The sequence below is a fragment of the Hyaena hyaena genome, unplaced genomic scaffold, assembly GCF_003009895.1.
Source record: "Hyaena hyaena isolate Hyena2069 unplaced genomic scaffold, ASM300989v1 scaffold_1153, whole genome shotgun sequence".
Classification (NCBI taxonomy): Eukaryota; Metazoa; Chordata; class Mammalia; order Carnivora; family Hyaenidae; genus Hyaena; species Hyaena hyaena.
In genome coordinates, this window is record NW_024081781.1 from 296467 (window position 1) to 315181 (window position 18715).

The window sequence follows — 18715 nt, forward strand, 5'->3', positions numbered from 1 at the left end:
TACTAACAAATTTATACAATAAGCTTTTTGACAAAACTTCTAAAAACGTTAGATGCATTCAAAAGGAACAAAATGAATTCTCATTCCACCACATACTGTTATTTAGAGAAGTTAGTTGCTCCTTAAAAGTTCACAGAAGGATCTCAGAATTTAGGGAAACGAAGAACGACTTTTTGCACAGCTTATAAAAATAAAACAAATCTATTTGGGCTGGCCCAGTCGACAAGAAAGAATACGGTTCCCGTGTTCAGTTGTAACTACAGCTACAGAAATTGTTTTAAATTCCTTGAAGCAGGAAAACTAAAGAGGACACTTCTTCGCCCGAGTCGTGAACTACAGAGCAAGACAGTAATGCAGAAGGAACCCGGCAAGTATTTTCACTGTAAGGGACAGGGGGCAGCAGCTTGCAAGTTTACTCTGGGATGCAAAGGACAGGGGTAAGAAGAGGGCATTTGAACGTACAAACACAGGCAATATAAGAAGAGGTAAATCCTTAATTATGGGGAGTTTGACTTCCCAATCAGAAAAAAAAAAAATGACATGAAATTAACTAATAGAGTCTCTAAGGGACAGAATGCAACAAATGCTTTGGGTACCAAAGTTCCATCTTAGAGCTTCAGGCCGTAGCAAAGTTTTGGAGAAATCAATGCCATACTTTTGGGGCACGTGTGAGCAACATCTGCACAATGCTACCGAAGGCGGAAAAGGACCCTCAAAAAGGGAAACCAACCTGCCTGTCTGCAAAGACTAAGTGCAGTTTCTCACTGGAGAGACGGCCGGCAAACGCGGGGGGGTGCGGGGGTGCGAAAGGAGGGCAGGAGAACGCAGGGAAACCGCCAGTGCGTGCCTGCTTCCCCAGTGTCTCCTTCTTGACTCGAACTGGGGCAGAGGAGAGGGAGCATTTTCGTCTGGCCACGATGGAAGCAATTTCTGCGCGACGCCTGGTCTGAGGCTGGCGGCGGGGAGGAGGTCACAGCTCCCGCAGGACCAGGGGTGCCCCACTCCGCTCCCGGCCCCGCAGCGCCCCGGGCGGGCAGCGGGGCTGCAGGGAGAGCCCGCAGGCTGGACGCCCGGGCGGCCCCGCGGTGCCCGGGCAGGGGTCCCTCGGCAGCCCCGGCCGCGGTGCCCTGGGACCCAGAGCTGCACCCCGCCCCTCCGACCCGGCCGCGGAGCCTGGATGCTGCCCTCACCACCTGGCGGGAAGCGCAGGCCCCCACGCCCCCTTGGCCTCCGACCGAGCTCAGGCCCGGACGCGACCAGCTCTCGGCGCCAGGCCGCTGCGGCAGCCCCACTCACCTCGCCGCCCGGCAGCGCTCGGACTCGGGCTCGGGCTCGGGTCCCGGCGGCGGCGGCGGCGGCTCCTCCATGGCGGCGGCGGGGGTGACGGCGAAGGCGGGCGGGGGGACCAGCTCGGCGGCGGCGGCTTCTCTCATCCGTGCACGGGGCCTCGCATGGCCGCGGCGGGCGGTAAGCTGCAGCCTGGCGCGGGGAACCGAAGCCCCGAAGTGCGGGAGTGACTCGGCTCCGCCTCCGCCTCTAGCCCGCCGCAGGAGCCGCTCGCGCAGCGGCCATCTTGGGAACGGCGACCGGCCAGCGCCGGGCTACGGCGGGCGGCGAGGGACAAGCCTCCGAGGGCGGCGGCGGTGGGCGCGGCAGCCGCCGGGCGGGGAGCGGGCGAGGGGAGGGGCGCGAAGGAACGGCGCCGGGGGCCGGCGGCGTGGGCGACCGAGGAGGCGGCTCGCGAGCCACGTCTGGGCCCCTTGCCCCGGGGGGGCTGGGGTCCCGCGGCGGCCGCGGGGTTTTGCTCACGGGGCGTGTGCGCCGGGCAGGGCGCGCCGGTGCTCCCGGGCGGCCGGTGATGGGCTTGCGCGGGGGACCCCGGGAGGGGCCGCGCGGTCCGAATTAGGCGGCCACCGGGGACTTCGAAGTGCGCCGTGAACTGTAGCGAATGGATCGCCACCAAAGGTGATGCCATTGCTCAGAAATAGGGCGCAGTGCAACGCAGACGCTCACTACCCACACGATTCCGAGGGTCCCGGGAATCCGGCGGGTGGAGGCGCACTGAGGAACGTGCAGTCTTCGGCATGCACGGGAGACGCGGTGTCTGAGACTAAACTAAGTCTCCAGAAAAGAGCATTGATCTCACCTCACCTCACTATCACAAGGTGGTTTTGATCTCCCGGAAACCCGGGCGCGGGTGCTGCTACGGTGGAGAAAGGAGTTCTACGGATTCTTCAGCAATCCTGTTCAAAGTCCGGTGTCTCCTGTGCCCTTGGAGAGCGCTTGGGGCTCCACGGTTTTAAGTTGCACGTATTTACAAAAACTTCCCACAGGGTAAAGTCCAGAGTAAATTCAAAAAAACAGCATCATCTAACATTAAGTATATTCCTATTCATTCGAACATGCTGGTTTTTAAAACTTCGTTGGGACATGAATATGTAATACACGTTTGGATAAATGCTGGTGAGAAAACTGGCCAAGATAGAAAACTTTAAATATCATTATGTTTAAAGGCAGTTGTGAAATTATATTTCCCTCCAGTGCCTTACAGAAATTGCTGCTTCAATCTATCGTATCATGATAGTCTATACTACACTCATTTTATTTATTCAGCGACATTCCTTCAGCAAATACCTATCAAATGCATACATGTAACAGGAATTGTACTAGATAATGAGGATACAGCAGTGAGCAAAACAGACCACATCTTTTCCTGTAGAGCTAACATCCTAGTTAAGAGAAAGAAAGAAAAACAAGCGAGCATATAGCATGTCAGTCAGTGATAACTGCTATGCAGATGTCAGCCGGGAAAGATTGGAGAGGGAAATGCTGTTTTGTTTTATTTTATTTTTTATTTATTTTGAAAGAGAGAGCGCGTGCGTGCACAAGTGAGGGAGGGGCAGAGAGAGAATGCCAAGCTGGCTCCACGCCGCAGTCAGTGCAGAGCCCAGAGTGGGGGCTCCATCCCAGGAACCATGAGATCCAGACTTGAGCTGAAAACCAAGAGTCCTACGCTTAACCTACTGAGCCACCCAGGGCTCTGAGGGGAACGCTGTTTTACCAAGATTGGTTAAGATGGCTAAATGATTTGGTTATACGACGCTTCTTACTTACTGAATTTCAGATTTTCTTTTGAAACAGTTGTGTGACCGACTATGTTAACTGTATCTTCACCTATTCATATTTAAGTATTTTAATACTTAATAATCTTTGAAGTATTTATTATTATTTATTTATTATTTGGATAATTCATGGTTCACAAATAATTCCTGAGGACTGCCTGAGCCTGTGGCCTGGCTTCAGGTCTCCAAGCTTGCAAGTCTGTATTTGATATTATAGACTAACATTTGAGAGATATGTGGTTTGTTGTTTTAATTTCCACTGGAGGATGCTATCTATTTTAGCATGAACCAAATGAATTTACATTTAACTAATCACTAAAGGCATCATGTGTAGAAACCTCAGTTAACTCGTACTAAATATGCAATTTAAGTGCAGTGAAGTTTTTCTTCACTTAAGGTAATTCTCTTAGGCCTCTCCCTTTTTTGTTACTTGTGCTCACCTATTCTGTGCCACCTCATTTCAGCAATCCACTGTTCCTGACTCCAAGATCTGATTTCCTTCTTATGCACACCCCCTTCAAAACTGCACCTTACCTGTGTCCTCTGACTTGGCGGTGAACCATAGCAGCCTCAATTCACTCAGGGTGCTGAACAAGCAGGCGCCCTGTAAGTCATTTTAAAGCAAAGAAACTTAAGAAGGGCTATGTGAATTCAGTCTTGAGGACAGAGAGTGAGAGGCAATCTAACTATAATAGTAGTTCGTTAATGTTAAAAATAAAAACCACATCCTGAACACAGTATTTACTAGCCCCCTGACTAGTGGGTCCCAAATCCTGGCAAAATCTCCCTCCTCCGTGGCATCCGTGCACTTGTCTCCATTCACCAGTTCAGACCCCCATCGTGTGTCACCTAGATCACGGCCAGCCTCCAGGGCTCCCTGCCCCTCACAGGGCAGTCGGCAGCCACACCAATCTTTCCGCATCTCCAAACATATCACCTTTTTACCTAATCCATTTTATTAACATCTCATTGTTGTCAGAATAAAGTCCACAAAGAACCTTTTTGAGTTCTTCAAAAGCTCCACAGCTGGTCCCATGACTAGGGTTGTGCCCAAGCATTTCCTATGCTGTCACCCCACCCTCTCCACCTGCCCGGTGCTCTCCCAGGGTGGGAGTGAGAGCCAGGAACTCTGGCTGGCTAAGAATTGGCACCCATTCAAAAGATAATTTAAAAAATTTTTTTCAAGAGAGATATATATATGTCACTTACTAATTCATGTCCAGTGTGTGCAGAAAGCTTAGCAAAGTATTTCCCAGCTTTCTGTAATTCTGGTTCTCTACTTAATTTTCCTCTACAATTTTCCAGGCTAGAAGCCTTCTTGGAAGGCATATTAGAGATTTTAAATGTTATGGCAAACCATGAGAGACTCTTGAATACTGAGAACAAACTGAGGGCTGATGGGGGGGGAGGGGAAGGGGGGTTATGGGCATGGAGGAGGGCACTTGTGGGGATAAGCACTGGGTGTTATATGGAAACCAACCTGACGATAAACTATAAAAGAAAAATAAATTTTAAATGTTATATAAGCAGATAAATCCCTCTCCTGTAAACAGCTTTATGCCATATATTCTTCGATGTTGGTATTCCAACCAAGTGTGACAAGTGACTTTAATGGAGCTGACACACAGACACATACACACGAGCCACAAAAATACTCCACAAATATAAACTAGCATCTGGGAGTGACTTCTTGTTATCTTAACTTCCACTTAAGGATACTCTCTATTTTAGCAGGAACCAAACAAATTTACATTTCAGCAATCATGTAAGGCATCTTGTGTAACTGGTGCTAACTAAATATTCAGGGTTTTTGTTTTTTTTTTATGTTTATTTATTCTTGAGAGAGACAGAGCGTGAGCAGGGGAGGGGCAGAGAGAGAGAGGGAGACACAGAATCTGAAGCAGGCTCCAGGCTCCGGGCTGTCAGCACAGAGCCCGATGTGGGACTCGAATTCACCAGTCATGACATCATGACCTGAGTCAAAATCAGACACTTATCCAACTGAGCCACCCAGGCGCCCCCCAAATATTCAGTTTTAAGTGCAGCAACCATTTACCCCAACCCTGGCCCCCACAGCACCTACCACTTCCTTCAGCCCACAGATTCCTTTTCTGTCTTCTCCACTAGAGTGTGTTCTCCTTCAGGATGGGGGCCTTCTGTCATCCACCACTGTGAGAACTCGCCACCAAGTGAACAGTCCTGGAGGGAGGGGACCACAGTGTCACCTGGCTGTCTCTGATGCCAGCACAGTGTCACTACATCATAGAAACTAGTAAATATTGTTTGGGATGTAGGTGTTTTTTACTTTAACATTGATGAACTACTATAGTTAGATTTTCACCTCTAAATGTATCACCATTATCATGTGACTGGTCTCATTGCCTTGATTCATGTTCTTAAAAACAATGACAACAAAATCAGCAGAGGACTGCCTCTCTCTGTCCTCAAGACGGAATTCACAGTGCCCTTATTAGACTTCTTTACTTTAAAATGAGTCACCAAAGCTAGAGTAAGGTTTTACTGAAGATCCAGTTTAGTTAAAGGTTGAGCTACGTAACATTCTTAGGTTTGCTCACCATGAATGTCAGGTCTAGTTTTGACACATGCTACCGTTATTGTGAAGTCTTAGATAGCTAGATAGATAGATAGATAGATAGATAGATAGATAGATAGACAGAGAGACAGGAAGACTTCCCCAGCCATTCCCTCTCCTCTCCAGTGGCTCCCCAGACAGATAGATAGATAGAAAGATAGATAGATAGATAGATAGATAGATAGATAGATAGATAGATAGATGATAGATAGATAGATAGATAGACGGACAGACAGGCAGACAGATACAGACAGACAGACAGGAAGACTTCCCCAGCCATTCCCTCTCCTCTCCAGTGGCTCCCCAGACGACAGACAGATAGATAGATAGACAGACAGACAGACAGATAGATAGATAGATGATAGACAGATAGACAGACAGACAGGCAGGCAGACAGATACAGACAGACAGACAGGAAGACTTTCCCAGCCATTGCTTCTCCTCTCCAGTGGCTCCTTGGCAGCCCTGCCCACCTCTACAGAGGCAGAAACATAAGAGCCCAGACACCGTCATCTTCTTACGACCAGGGCCAGTTGACTTTTCCACTCCGGCACACACCAAGGAAGCCCAGCTCAGAGACAGCAATAAAAACTTCACTCCTATTGAGGAAAAGCTAAACTGAGCTTTACACACATAGGTATTTTTCTTCTTCTGTAATGATACAGTGACATCTATTTCTGCCTAGTAAAACACAAATACTACTGGATACGTCCAGAAGATAGTCCTTGGAACACTGAAGCTTCGCCCTTCTTTGTTAAGTGGTGAAACGTTAGGTGAAATCTCCCCTGGTTTCTCTGAGGGGCGATTGGCCTGTCCTTGCTGTTTGTCCACCAGGACACCATTCGTGCCTTATTTCAGACACTCTCTGTACATACAAAGGGTCTGAAAGCCCTCAGGGGCTCTGAATCATTAAACGGATAAAAAGTCACTCTCCTTCCTTTTCCGTGGTTACAGGAGTATGAATGAGAATGATAGAGGGAAAGGAATCAGCCTCCAATACGTGAAAAGTGAGGCCAGAGAAGGGGGGTGTCATGCGCGGAGGGAAGAGCACTTCACCCCATTTCCTTCTGGAAGGGCAGACAGAAGTGAAGAGAGCACACACTTCTCCATCTCTGCTCTCCGGTCTCGGTTCAGCTCTCCAGGGTCCTGCCAACCTGAGCTTTGAGCATTTAAACCCCCAAGGGAGCCCACTCTTCTCCCTAGGCAAACACCGCTCTCATTTCCCCACCAAAACGTCCACAGACCTTGCCAGATCCTCTCCTTCCGTTCGGCTTTCAGACATCCAGGTGTGAGCTTTAGAGAACCAGGCCCCGGCAAGTTCAGTTCCTAAATGAATTTCAGATCCCTTCAGCCCGTCCGCGTGGACTTCACCCAGGCACACGGAGCGCAGGACCCACCCGGCGGGGAGCTCCCAGGCCCTCTGCGCAAGGCTTCTGCTCCTCGCTTTCTCCTGCCGAAGTCACCCATCCTTGCCAATGCAGATGAAAGTTCTCCCAAACCACTCTGGGTAGACGTCTCTGAGCTCCACCACCCGTCTGTCTGTCCGTCCTAACCTGACAATTGGGTGCTGCCTTCATGTCCCTGTAACATGTTTTTTTTCAATTTTTTAAAAAGATTATTTATTTAGAGGGGGAAGGTATGAGAGGGGAGGGGCAGAGAGAGAAGGAGAGAGAGAATCCCAAGCAGGCTCCCTGCTGTCAGTATGGAGCCGAACACAGGGCTCAATCCCACACCCCTAGGATCATGACCTGAGCCAAAATCAACTGACACTCAACCTACTGAGCCACCCAGGCACCCTGTCCTGGTAACATCGGGGCAACCCCTCACTTTAGCACTCCCTCCCTATCTGCGTCTATCCGCTTGGCTGATGACATGTGTCTTTCCTCAACTATGACCTTCTAGAGAGCAGGCAATATTTCTTGCTATCACAGTCTCTTCAGGACCTAAAATGACACACTGCTCATAGTACATGTTCAGTAAAATGTCTGTTGAAAAAATGAACTGGATGGACAAATGAACATATGGACAGATGGAGAGATAGATGGATCCAATTGCGGAAATAAGCCTAAGATAAAAATTACTAAGATCTCTAGGAGCATCATAAGGCAGGTTTTTAAAAAGTGTAACAGATGTTTTAAAGGTGACATTCAAGAGACAATCAGAGACAATCAAGGTGGACACAAGTAAAGAAGAAAAGTTACATAAAAAATAGGCATTCAGTTTGAGGGGTAAAAGCAACGTTAATTCATATCCTGTGAAGCTTCAGGTCGCAAAAAAATTAGAATGGAAAAAACCTGGATTCTTATACTGACAATGAAGAATCTTAAAAAGTTTTTTGATGTTTATTTATTTGTGAGAAAGAGAGTCAGAGCATGAGTAGGAGAAGGGCAGAGAAAGAAGGAGACATAGAATCCAAAGCAGGCTCCAGGCTCCAAGCTGTCAGCATAGAGCCCAAAGTGGGGCTCGAACTCACGAGCTTTGAGATCATGTCCTGAGCTGAAGTTGGATGCTTGACTGAGCCACCCAGGTGCCCCCTGACAATGAGGAATCTTAGTGACCCCTTTGGTTGTTTGCATATATACACTTAGGCGCCAACAAATAAAAGGCTCTGACTATTCTGGTTGAAGTAAAAGAACAATAGTGATGGATAAATATTAAAATGGAGTTGAAAATCCTGATTTTTACTGAGATATGACTCTGATACACATTGGAAATATTTTGAGCCCATGGACTTCTAACCAAAGGCCAGAAAGAAGTTCCAAAAAGCCAAAGACCTATCCTTCTGAAGTTTACATTTTCAGAGTAGTTTTGCAACAACATGAAATCTTTGAATTAAAACATTCTTCAAAGCCCCCTATCTAACCATCTGCTCAGAGCAAGATTTCTCTCTTCATTAAGCACAGCTGTGTCCAAGGCTTGAATTTCTCAGTTTCATAAGAGTCTATCCTGTATTTTGACAACTCTTATTCTTTGGAAATCAATGTTTATAATAATTCCAAACCTGTCTCCTTAATGCATCTACCCGATGTTCTCTCTAAGACAATGCAAAATAAATGTTCAACATTTGAGAGAAGCTATTTTGCGGTTCTCCCCCCAAAAATGGCAACAAAAAAATCTTTCAAAGCATTTTTCCAAATTCATCATCCTCTCCCCTCCACTTCAGACTTGGATAGTGTAGGCTAGCGACGAGTCCCCCGGAAGATTTTTCTGAGAAGAGAATGGTTTACTTGACAATTTGGATCTGATTTGAGTAGTTTTGCTTAGGCTAATCACAGGATTTGAAATCAGAAGCAAAAAGTGCCTGTCTGGGTGAGACAGCATCAACAGGACCACAGCCGCGAAACAAAATGCCACCTGCTTAGGACAATTCGGGGCAGAATGCACTTACACTGCAGCGGAAGAGTAATTCATAAGCCACCTGTGTGGGGGGGTGGGCGGGGGGAATCAGTTTATGTTAGGTTTTAGCAGGATTATTCAAAGAGGTTTGGAAAGTAAGATAGAGATCCATGGGTCTCCCCTTTGGCTGCATGGCGGAATTACCTGGGGACATCTTAAAACACGTGAATGCTCGGATCCCACCCCTCTTCTACATCTGAGTTTAACTGGTCTGGGGCAGGTCCCCAGCGTCCACAAGCTGAGAAAATTCCTCAGGTGATTCTAATGTCTAGCCAGGGTCAGAACCACTGTCACAGACCCAAACCTTCAGCTTCAGGATGGCGTGGGAAAATCAGTCTAAGAGTGCTCCTCAGTAATTGACTCAGGGCCTCATCTGGACAACACTGTGTAGCCTAGAGCTGGGGGTACAGAAGTCTGGTAGCCAGCTGCGAGCCTTACAGGAAATGCCGCGTAGGGGGGACCCAGACGCTGCAAACACAGAACGTTCCAGCTTAGCCTTGACTGCACGGGGTGTTCATACGGATGCTGCCCACCCCGTTTGTCTGCCTCCCCCCGTGGGTCACAGACCCGTGCTGCCAGTTATCCAACGTCTGCAAACAGTGGCTCAAGATACTCTGACCAATTTTCTAGCTGTTTATAGCAGGTGGGTGGCAGTAGTGTCCCAGGGCCGCCTTAATCCCCAAGTACCACGAAAGGCGGGCTTAAGACAACAGAACTTTATTCTCTCACACTTCTGATGGCCAGGAGCCCAGAATCAAGGGGTCAGCAGAGCTGCTTCCTTGTTGGGGCTCAGAGGAAGAATCTGCCCCATGTTATGGTCCTGGACTCTGGCGGCAGCCAGTAACGTGGCATCTCTGCCTTCACCATCATGTGGCTGTCTTCTCAGAAGGACATCAGTCATATCGGATTAAGGGCCCATGCTTGCTCCAGAATGACCTCATCTTAATTAATTACGTCTGCAACAACTCTATCTCTAATAGGGTCATACTCTGAAGTTCTGACAAGGACATGAATTTAAGGGTGACACTGTTCAACACAGTGCAAGGGGTCATTGTGGACCTTGTCACTCCAAAATGCTGCACAATGGAAGTCCTCACTTGAATTGTAAACTCTTTGCTAGATGGATTGGTTCTTACGTACTTCTGTGCCTTTCACCAGGCTCTACACTATTGCAACTCACATGTTGAAATGAATTGGAGTCACATGCTAAAATATAACCCAGAATTCTGTAAGTGTAGACTTCATGGCCCACTAGGCTCTGCTGGGTCAGAGTATCTGGGGAAGAAGACTGGGAACATGCATTTTTAAGGGCTCCTGGATTGTTCTGATAGGTTCAGGCTTGTTCTGGGAGATTCTGCTATGGGGTTTGACTCCATATACTTTGCAGTGAGAAGGAGCAGAGTTCACATTCTCACAGGGTGTATTAGAGAGCAGAGAAACAGAACCAGTAAGAAAAATGAGAGAAGTGTGGGGCTAGGGGAGGGAGAGAAAGATTCTAAGAAATTGATTTCCAAGATTAAGGAGGTGGACAAGTCCAAACTCCACACTGTGGGCTGGCAGACTGGAGACTCAACAGAGAGCAAATGTTGCAGATAAAATCCAAAGGCCATCTTCCAACAGAATTCCCCCACGCTCAGGGGACTTCAGGCTTCTGTGCTATGCATGCCAGCAACTGATTAGATGAGGCCCACCCACACCATGAAAGGCAATCTGCTTTCCTCAAAGTCCACTGATTTGAATATTAATCTCATCCCAAACACCTTCACAGAAACATTCAGAATAATGTTGATCACATATCCGTGTAGGGCAGCCCAGCGACGCTGTCACATAAAACTAACCATCACATAGGGATCTCATTGAGGCCGGCACTGAGAAAGGGCTAAATAAGAAAGGATCAGGAGAGGGGAGGCAGGGACGGGTTGGTACATCTTAGGTTTGTGTTTCTCCGAGGAGGATCCTTCTACCTCCATCATGGAAGCTCCACATGGAAATGCAAATCCCTGGCCCCCATCCAGGAATCCGGGAATCAGAACCCATGGCGGTAAGACCCAGGCATCTATATTTTACACAGTTTCCCTTGGGGCAGCAAAGTGAGTTTAAGACATCGCACTGACCCACTGACTGCAGACCTAGACGGGTCAAAGGTGTCCATTTTACCAATCACACCTGCCATAGAGTACTACGTGTGGGCCTTGGGGGCACTGGAGGGCCCTGAGGCCAAGCGGATGCCACAAGTGGAAAGGGGGGAGGGCACTGGGGGACAGGGGACGACAGGGAGCGAAGCCGCCTGCAGGGTTGGGGCTCAGACAGTCCAGAGATGTGGCCATAAGCGTGGGCCCCTGGATAGGAATTAGAAAGTAAAGGATTTCTTTTTTTAATTCATTTTTTAAATGTTTATTTATTTTAGAGAGAGAGAGAGAGAGAGGGTGAGCAGGGGAAGGGAGGAGAGAGAGGGAGACACAGAATCTGAAGCAGCCTCCAGGCTCTGAGCTGTCAGCGCAGATCTGGACGCGGGGTTCGAACTCACAAACCGTGAGATCATGACCTGAGCTGAAGTCAGACGCTTAAGCGACCGAGCCCCCCCAGGCGCCCCATAGAAAGTATAGGGTCTCAAATGTCAGTCCCTACTTGGTGTGGAAACCACGGCGGCTCCCGGACAACCCCGGAGGTACTGTTCTCTGTTTCGAGTCTTAATTTGAGACTCTCAGGATGAGACAAAGCATCACAACGAGAGGGCAGATTAAAACGCATTTCGAAGTCGCTGTGGTTCCGGCCAGAGCACAGAGTGACCACGTCCGCCTGGAACTGCAGCCCGGCCACGTCAGGAGAGAGAGCGTTAGCCCCCATCCACGTCTGAAACTTGGAGACCTGAGGGCTGGAGGCTGTAAATCTACCTCTTGGTTGGCAGTGTCTGGGGTGATTCATTCATACCAGATCCCCGGGCAGAGCGCTCCCAGGTCCTGTTTCGCTGGGTGAACTGGGTGAAAGCAGAAGCTGGGTGTGAGGCTTGGGCACGTCAGAGGGTTTCAGGCCACACGTCTTCATGTCCCCTGCTGCCCGCCAGGTCGTGACGCTTCTGTTATTATTAGGTCACCACCATGGTGTGTTTATGGACTGGCCAAACACCCGGGCCGTGCGAGGGCAGATGTGTGGGAGAGTGTTCTGGTTACTTTATCTGGGTGCTGGGTTTGCTCCCATTTCCTCTTTGGAAAACACTGAAACCAAGGTGCTTGCAATATGAAATACAAGTAGCTAGTTCAAGTGAAAATGTAGCAAGAACGCACACCTTGTCCTCCAGACACCAGCTGGGCCCCTTCCTCATCTCGCCTCTGTGCCCCAAGTCCAGCAAGGTGACATAGCACGGGAGTGCCATGGGCCCCCTCCTCTGCTTGAATGGACACCCCACAGTCGCATCTCAGCACCCTTACATCTGGTGTCCAGAGTCCACCAGCCACAGCTATCAGGCTTCCAAACTCAATGATCTCATCTCCTAATTATTACAAATTTTTTTAAAAAAACTCCTCAGCCAGTTTCTCTAGGAACATGCCTAGCAAATCAGCCTCCCCCTCCCTAAATGTGGCTCTTGAGATGGGATTAGAAGTTGTTTTTTTAAAAAAATATTCATGTGGAGCTTAAGGAAGAATGCCGTCAACATCAGAGCGGAGCACAAACAATCATTTAAGATAAGCTTTGGGAAGAAACCTCCGGTTTTATCATGATGATCGCCATCGAAAGGTTTACAGGACCATAACATATTTTTTTAAGGTTTTTAAAGAGAGGTCTCATTATCGACATTAACAATTTCAATCATTGCAAATTAGTACTCCCCCCCTTTATTTTCGAGCACTTCCCTGACAGCCTCATTCCAAGGGAGATTGTTACTCACTTACTGTATGCACAGCTCTGTGCTCCTTATGGAGGGAAAGGTCAGTCTGGCTGGGACTGTGCAATCTGGCTGGGAGATAAAGCGAGTGTGGGTAACAATTAAGTAACAATGTCAGGCAGTAAGGTCTGCCCCACCCCCGCCCATCCTTCTGGATCCCGCCCAAGCCCCGCCTCCTCTGTGACAAAGTCCTCCGTCCTGTCCCCAGGTGGCCCATCTCTCCCTGCCTGGGCTCCTGTATCCATGGCTCATTCTGCCACTTCCAGGTGCACCGCCTTTACTTCTGACTTAATTGTCTTGGATGCATTTGTCCCCCAGCCGGATGGCCATCTTTTCGGGGACCAAGATTTACATTTACATTTCTTTTGCTTTCTCCTCAGCAACTAGCACATCAAAAAGACTGAATAAATACTCAAGTAATAAAGCGTAAAGCTCAGACTTCACAAGGTCCGCTCAGCTCCTGGGCAACTGGAAGCTTCCTGGCATCTCATAGAGAATAACCTAGAAGTACTCAGGATTAGTTATGAGCTGGGGGTCTCCAAAGGCGAAAGTTAATAGGTTATCTATTTTCACATCAAAACCAGTCCTAACCGGCCTTGGTTGTATTTGGAGCTGATTTCTGACACACATGAAAAGCTAACCCCGGGGCCCCGGACCATCCAGTGGAACAATGCAGGCAGGGACAGGAAGGATCTTTGAAACCTTTAATATTTGTCTCAAAACATCTCAGCAAATATGATCGTGATGAACCAGATCTCTAGTGCTTATCTCAAACTGTCATTTGTTATATGCTTTGATGTTGACCATGCTCTTTGCTTAACTCAACATGTCTTTTTAAAATATCAGTTTTTAATCTCACTCTGAAGTGCCTAAGAGCCACTTGTACCTTCATGAGTAAAGTGAGTCATGGCTGTGAAGGTGTTAGGAAGCGGCTCTTTATGCCTCCTGGAAATGAATTTCTAGATTCTACCCAGCTTCCACATATGCGGCTATTAAAAATCACTACTAATGCTTGAGTGGTACATGCTTCAGTTCCTTGTACTTTTAAATTCTGGACAACAGCGATTTTACCGAGATTTTTGGATTCGAATAAGATACTATAGTTTGTTGAAATGACATCAACCACAGTGGCTTTTAAGCTGCACAACCTTCCTGCTAGGATCCAAAGAATTCACATTCTGAGTGGCGCTAGGGTGTGGAGGGCTCTGGGTCCTCTAGTCTGTAGACCTCGGGACTCAACACAGGACACTCTTCATCAGCTGCTGAAAAGGGGCCTCGTGGACCCTCATTACCGGTACTTTATACTAGTTAAGTGCAAGGAGTTTTGAATTTAACTGTAAGCACTGCAGTTCAGAGAGCTTGGCCTCCAAAAGGTGTTTCTGCAAATTGTCTCGTGGTCTTGAGGAAAAGCCTTAGATCTGCTCTGACCCTCTGTGTCTCCGTTTCTCAATGAGTGTTCTGAGAATGGGCTATGGAGGACGTGTCCCGATTCCAGACAGCCGGCGTCTAATTATCTGCTGCAGATCTCTCTAGGGACGGCTAATATGCTGGTCATGCCACTCCACCGTCCGTGACCACCATCCGGGAACCCAGAATACCCCCAAACCATTGCAGGTAGCAGAGAGCTCTGACTGCGGAAGGACTTCCAGAAAGATTCTTCTCCTTCCCCTGCTGCCTTAGACCATCACTCCACAGCTCAGACTGGGAAGACATTCTTTTAGCTTTAAATGGAAATCTGCACTTAATCTGCCCGGCATCCGCGGAGAGGGAATCCTACCGCGAGCTCCCACCTGCACGGTCATGTCCGCATACTCTCTCCAGCACTGTGAACTTCCTCTCCTTTCTTCAGAAAAATAACACCATTCTTGGCTCATTCGACCTACTTCCCAAACCTGTCCTCCTCTCTGTAACTCTCTCTCTGACGATTTCTGTTTTCTCCTAAAACCTAAAAGAGAAACCTGAAAGAAACCTAAAAGAGAGGCAGTATTTTCTTGGTCCTTGCAATGGACACATCTTTATACTTTTGACTTGTAGTTCAATTTTAAAACGTATCTTCGTAAATCCCACAGTTTCTTTCTCCTGATTTCAGTGGGCTGCAGAGGGTTGGGGACAAAAGCTCAGATTCATTTGCTCTTTTACACTTATACCACTTGTCAAAAACCATTCATTCTTTGGAATATTTGTTTCTTTTATGTACCCTGATTCTAAACCAGCTGGGATAAATTTCTTCAAAATATGTAAGCATTTCAAAAAAAACAGAGATGCTTTTTACCCACAGGAATTAGCCAATTCTTTAGTTATTTAAAAAATTTAATGTTTTTTTTTTTAATTTATTTTGGGAAAGAGAGAGAAAGCATGAGCATGGGAGGGACAGAGAGAGAGGGAGACACAGAATCTTAAGCAGGCTCCAGGCTCTGAGATGTCAACACAGAGCCCAATACAGGGCTTGAACTCATGGGCCGTGAGATCATGACCTGAGCCGAAGTTGGACGCTTAACCAACTGAGCCACCCAGGTGCCCCTCTTTAGTTATTTTAACTCAGTTTACCTTGACACAGTCAGGCTTAGGCGAGCAGATGCTTTTCAATTCTTGAATCAAGTTCTTCCTGCAGACTTTGAACCACGAACAATTTCAGGTGACAATTTATCTCCACATTTCATATGCTTTTATGCGTTCTGCTATTACTGAGATGTATTTGTGTCTCACAGTAAGCTCAATGACACAGGGAGAGAAGAGGCCTCATTCATTTATTCATTCATTCATTCATTCATTCACCTATTTATTGAGCACCATTTGCTGCCCACCACCTGTCTGGAATGCTATGAATGATACCAAAGAGGAGGAAAAAAGAGAAGACACAGATTTTTAGATCTTGTGCCAATTACTAAGAGTTTCTGGTTTAAGAATAATCATACCACTCTATGAATTTTTAAATGATTGATATATGTAAAGAAATTAGACCCCTGCCCAGCACATAAGCCAGCATTCAATAAATGGTAGCTATTGCAATTATCATTATATCTCACCCTCATCAAGATACTTCTAAAATTTTTAAAATTATAGGTGAAGATATTACCCATCTGATTATCAAAAGCTTCTTTTAGAAATACTATACAGTATATAATAATATGTTAATGTACAACGTACTTTATACTTAGTTTATTAACTATATTGTATATAATCACATATTTATGTTACTACTATATACTTGATATCATATATTTCATTATATTACATATTTATACATTGATATTATAAGTTGTAATTATATAATGACATGTTATATAATGATACATTTTATGTTAATATAAAAATATAAAACAAGTAGAATTAATTTTGATAAGAAATATATTTTATTTAGTCCAAATAACCAAAGTAGCATAATCTCATCATGTAATCATGTAAAACTTTATTAATGAGATATATGCTTTTTATACTAAGTCCTTACAATCCAGTGTATTTTATGTTTATAGCACATCTAAACTGAGATGAGCCACTTTTCAAAGACTCCATCCCAGCCCACATGGCTACCAGTTACCATATTAGATGGCACAGCACTGGTTGACTAATTATAACTGATACTAATAATTATATAAACTGTTGTATTTCTTTTTGTGGCAATAGTTGCCAGGACACCCAAAGCTAAATTTGTGCTCAATTATAGAGATTCTTCTCATTCTGAGTTCCTCTAAAATGTATTTATCTTCCTTCTAAGTGGATTTCTGTGTTTTGTACGTCCTTTTAGAGAAGTAATTTAATAGTAATAATAGCCATAATGATAATTGCCTTTGATTATTCAGAACAATACTAATTTATCACTCACCTGCTGTGTGCGAGGCAGAGTGTCATAGGCCTTACGTGTGACACACAGCAAGACAATGGTCGAGCAGAGATGAGAGCTGAGATCTGATTCTGGAATCCTCCTTCTCAGCCATTAGAAGCTCTTAGAATGCTTCTACTGGTGACCATGAGCACCCGTCTGTTCCAGGAACCTCACACATACTCCATCCTTCAATCGTCAGAAGAGACTTGTGGGGCAGTTCCCTTTTTCTCATTGTACAGGTTAGGATCGAGGCTCCGAGGCCAGTTCCCTGGCTGAGGCACCGCTAATAAACACAAGAGCCCGCGTACGGACTCAGATGCTGAGTGCATTCCCTTCCTCAGTGCTCTCTGCTTCATCTGTGTAAAAACCAACTTTAAAGGATCAAATCCCTTTTGAAGATCAACATATCAGAAAGTTATTAATTCAAGCTATAATTTGAGCTCTTTTTGTGAACCAGGCACTGCCTCTCCCCACCCCCCAACACTGGGATTCACAAATGGAAGAGACAAAAGTCTCTGGCCTTAGAAGGTTCAGAATGGAAGAAATGCAAAGTGAAGAAAAATGTGACAAATACTAACCGGAAATTCTCTGCCGGATTGTGCAGGGCAGGTGCTAAGCAAATATTTGCAAATAAACATATCTAGCGAAGACCAAATGAGTAGAAGAGATTAGAAACCAAAAAGTAGCTCAAAGCCCTTAGAACTCTGGATGGATGCGTCAAATGTGTCAGTGTTGACGGCCACCCTCCCGGTTCCCCTAAAATGCCCTCTGGGCCTTCTGTATCTCTACACGTGTTCCTGCGAGCCGTCCAAAAGCAAACTGCCCACGGACGGCGACAGCCCACACCCTGCCTCAGCATAAACTGATACTCAGCACCATCAGCTAAACTGCTCTGGTGGCTCGCAGAGCTCACAGGATGAGCACTCACAGCTGCCTTCTTGAACGTTTGGCAGGGACCTCGAGAATGCACTCCATCAAATCTGGCACATGGGCTGTTAGCAAACACATGAGCAAAAGGCACTCTTGTTTTGTTCAGTGCTGTCACGTTCCCGTTCTCCCCGACATCGGGCCCTGACACAGACTGATCACAAATGAACATCCGAGACTCACTGCCCTGTGCGTTCGTATGCATTCACTCAGCCACCGTCATTTAGCCCAGGGTCTCCATGCTCTCTCCCCGTGACCAGGAAGGTAGGTAAGGACATGGCTTACGGGAGCTCATTCGTCAGGAATGCGTGCGGTGTCACTGGCTCAACCCCCACCCTATTCTCCATTCTGACATTATATCTGATTCTAAAAATATCACGGTCTTAAGCCTAACCTTTAAATGACAGACACCTCATTCTTCATGCTATAGTGTCCTTAATTACCCCTCACAGCCAGTGATTTTGAAGGTTCCCAGGAGCCCTGGCATGGGCGAGTTATAGTTTTCACTGGAGGACTGTGTCTTCTGTCTGCTCAGCCGAGAGTTCCTATTCAAATTGTTTTGGCTGCAAGGAACAGAAGCACGTTTAATCAGCTCAGGAAAAGTGGGGCTTATCATGAGGACACAAGGAAAATGGAAATGGAGCCTGAGGTGGAAAACAGATCTGGGGACTGATGCACGGCCCCATGCGGGCTTGGCTTCTCCTTCCTGGCTCTACTGCCACCCTGTCTCCTGGCTGCTGCTTCTACTAATCACAGCTTTTCTCTTACGGTCTCAGACCACATGGCCCTGATGCTCACTCATGACATCCTTTTAGCTTCCACCCCAGCATTCACCCATTCGCATTCCCTACATCCATCACTGCGTTAGCCCAACCCAACCTTTAAGACCATTTGTCACTGGCCAGCTCACGGATTTGTTTACCTTGAGTCAGATGCCCAACCCTGGCCCCATTGTTTGTGGTTTTGGAGGT

The 18715-nt window shown here is 46.8% G+C and overlaps 1 protein-coding gene across 1 annotated transcript in view; it reads right to left on the minus strand.

Moving 5' to 3' along the window:
* The window catches only part of MAP3K4 (mitogen-activated protein kinase kinase kinase 4), a 113769-nt gene extending 112336 nt beyond the window's left edge, over positions 1-1433 (minus strand). The window contains exon 1 of the mRNA XM_039222505.1: positions 1297-1433. Coding sequence (XP_039078436.1) covers positions 1297-1433 — 137 coding nt within the window. The remainder of the gene's footprint in view (positions 1-1296) is intronic.
* Between the last annotated feature and the right edge of the window lie 17282 nt (positions 1434-18715).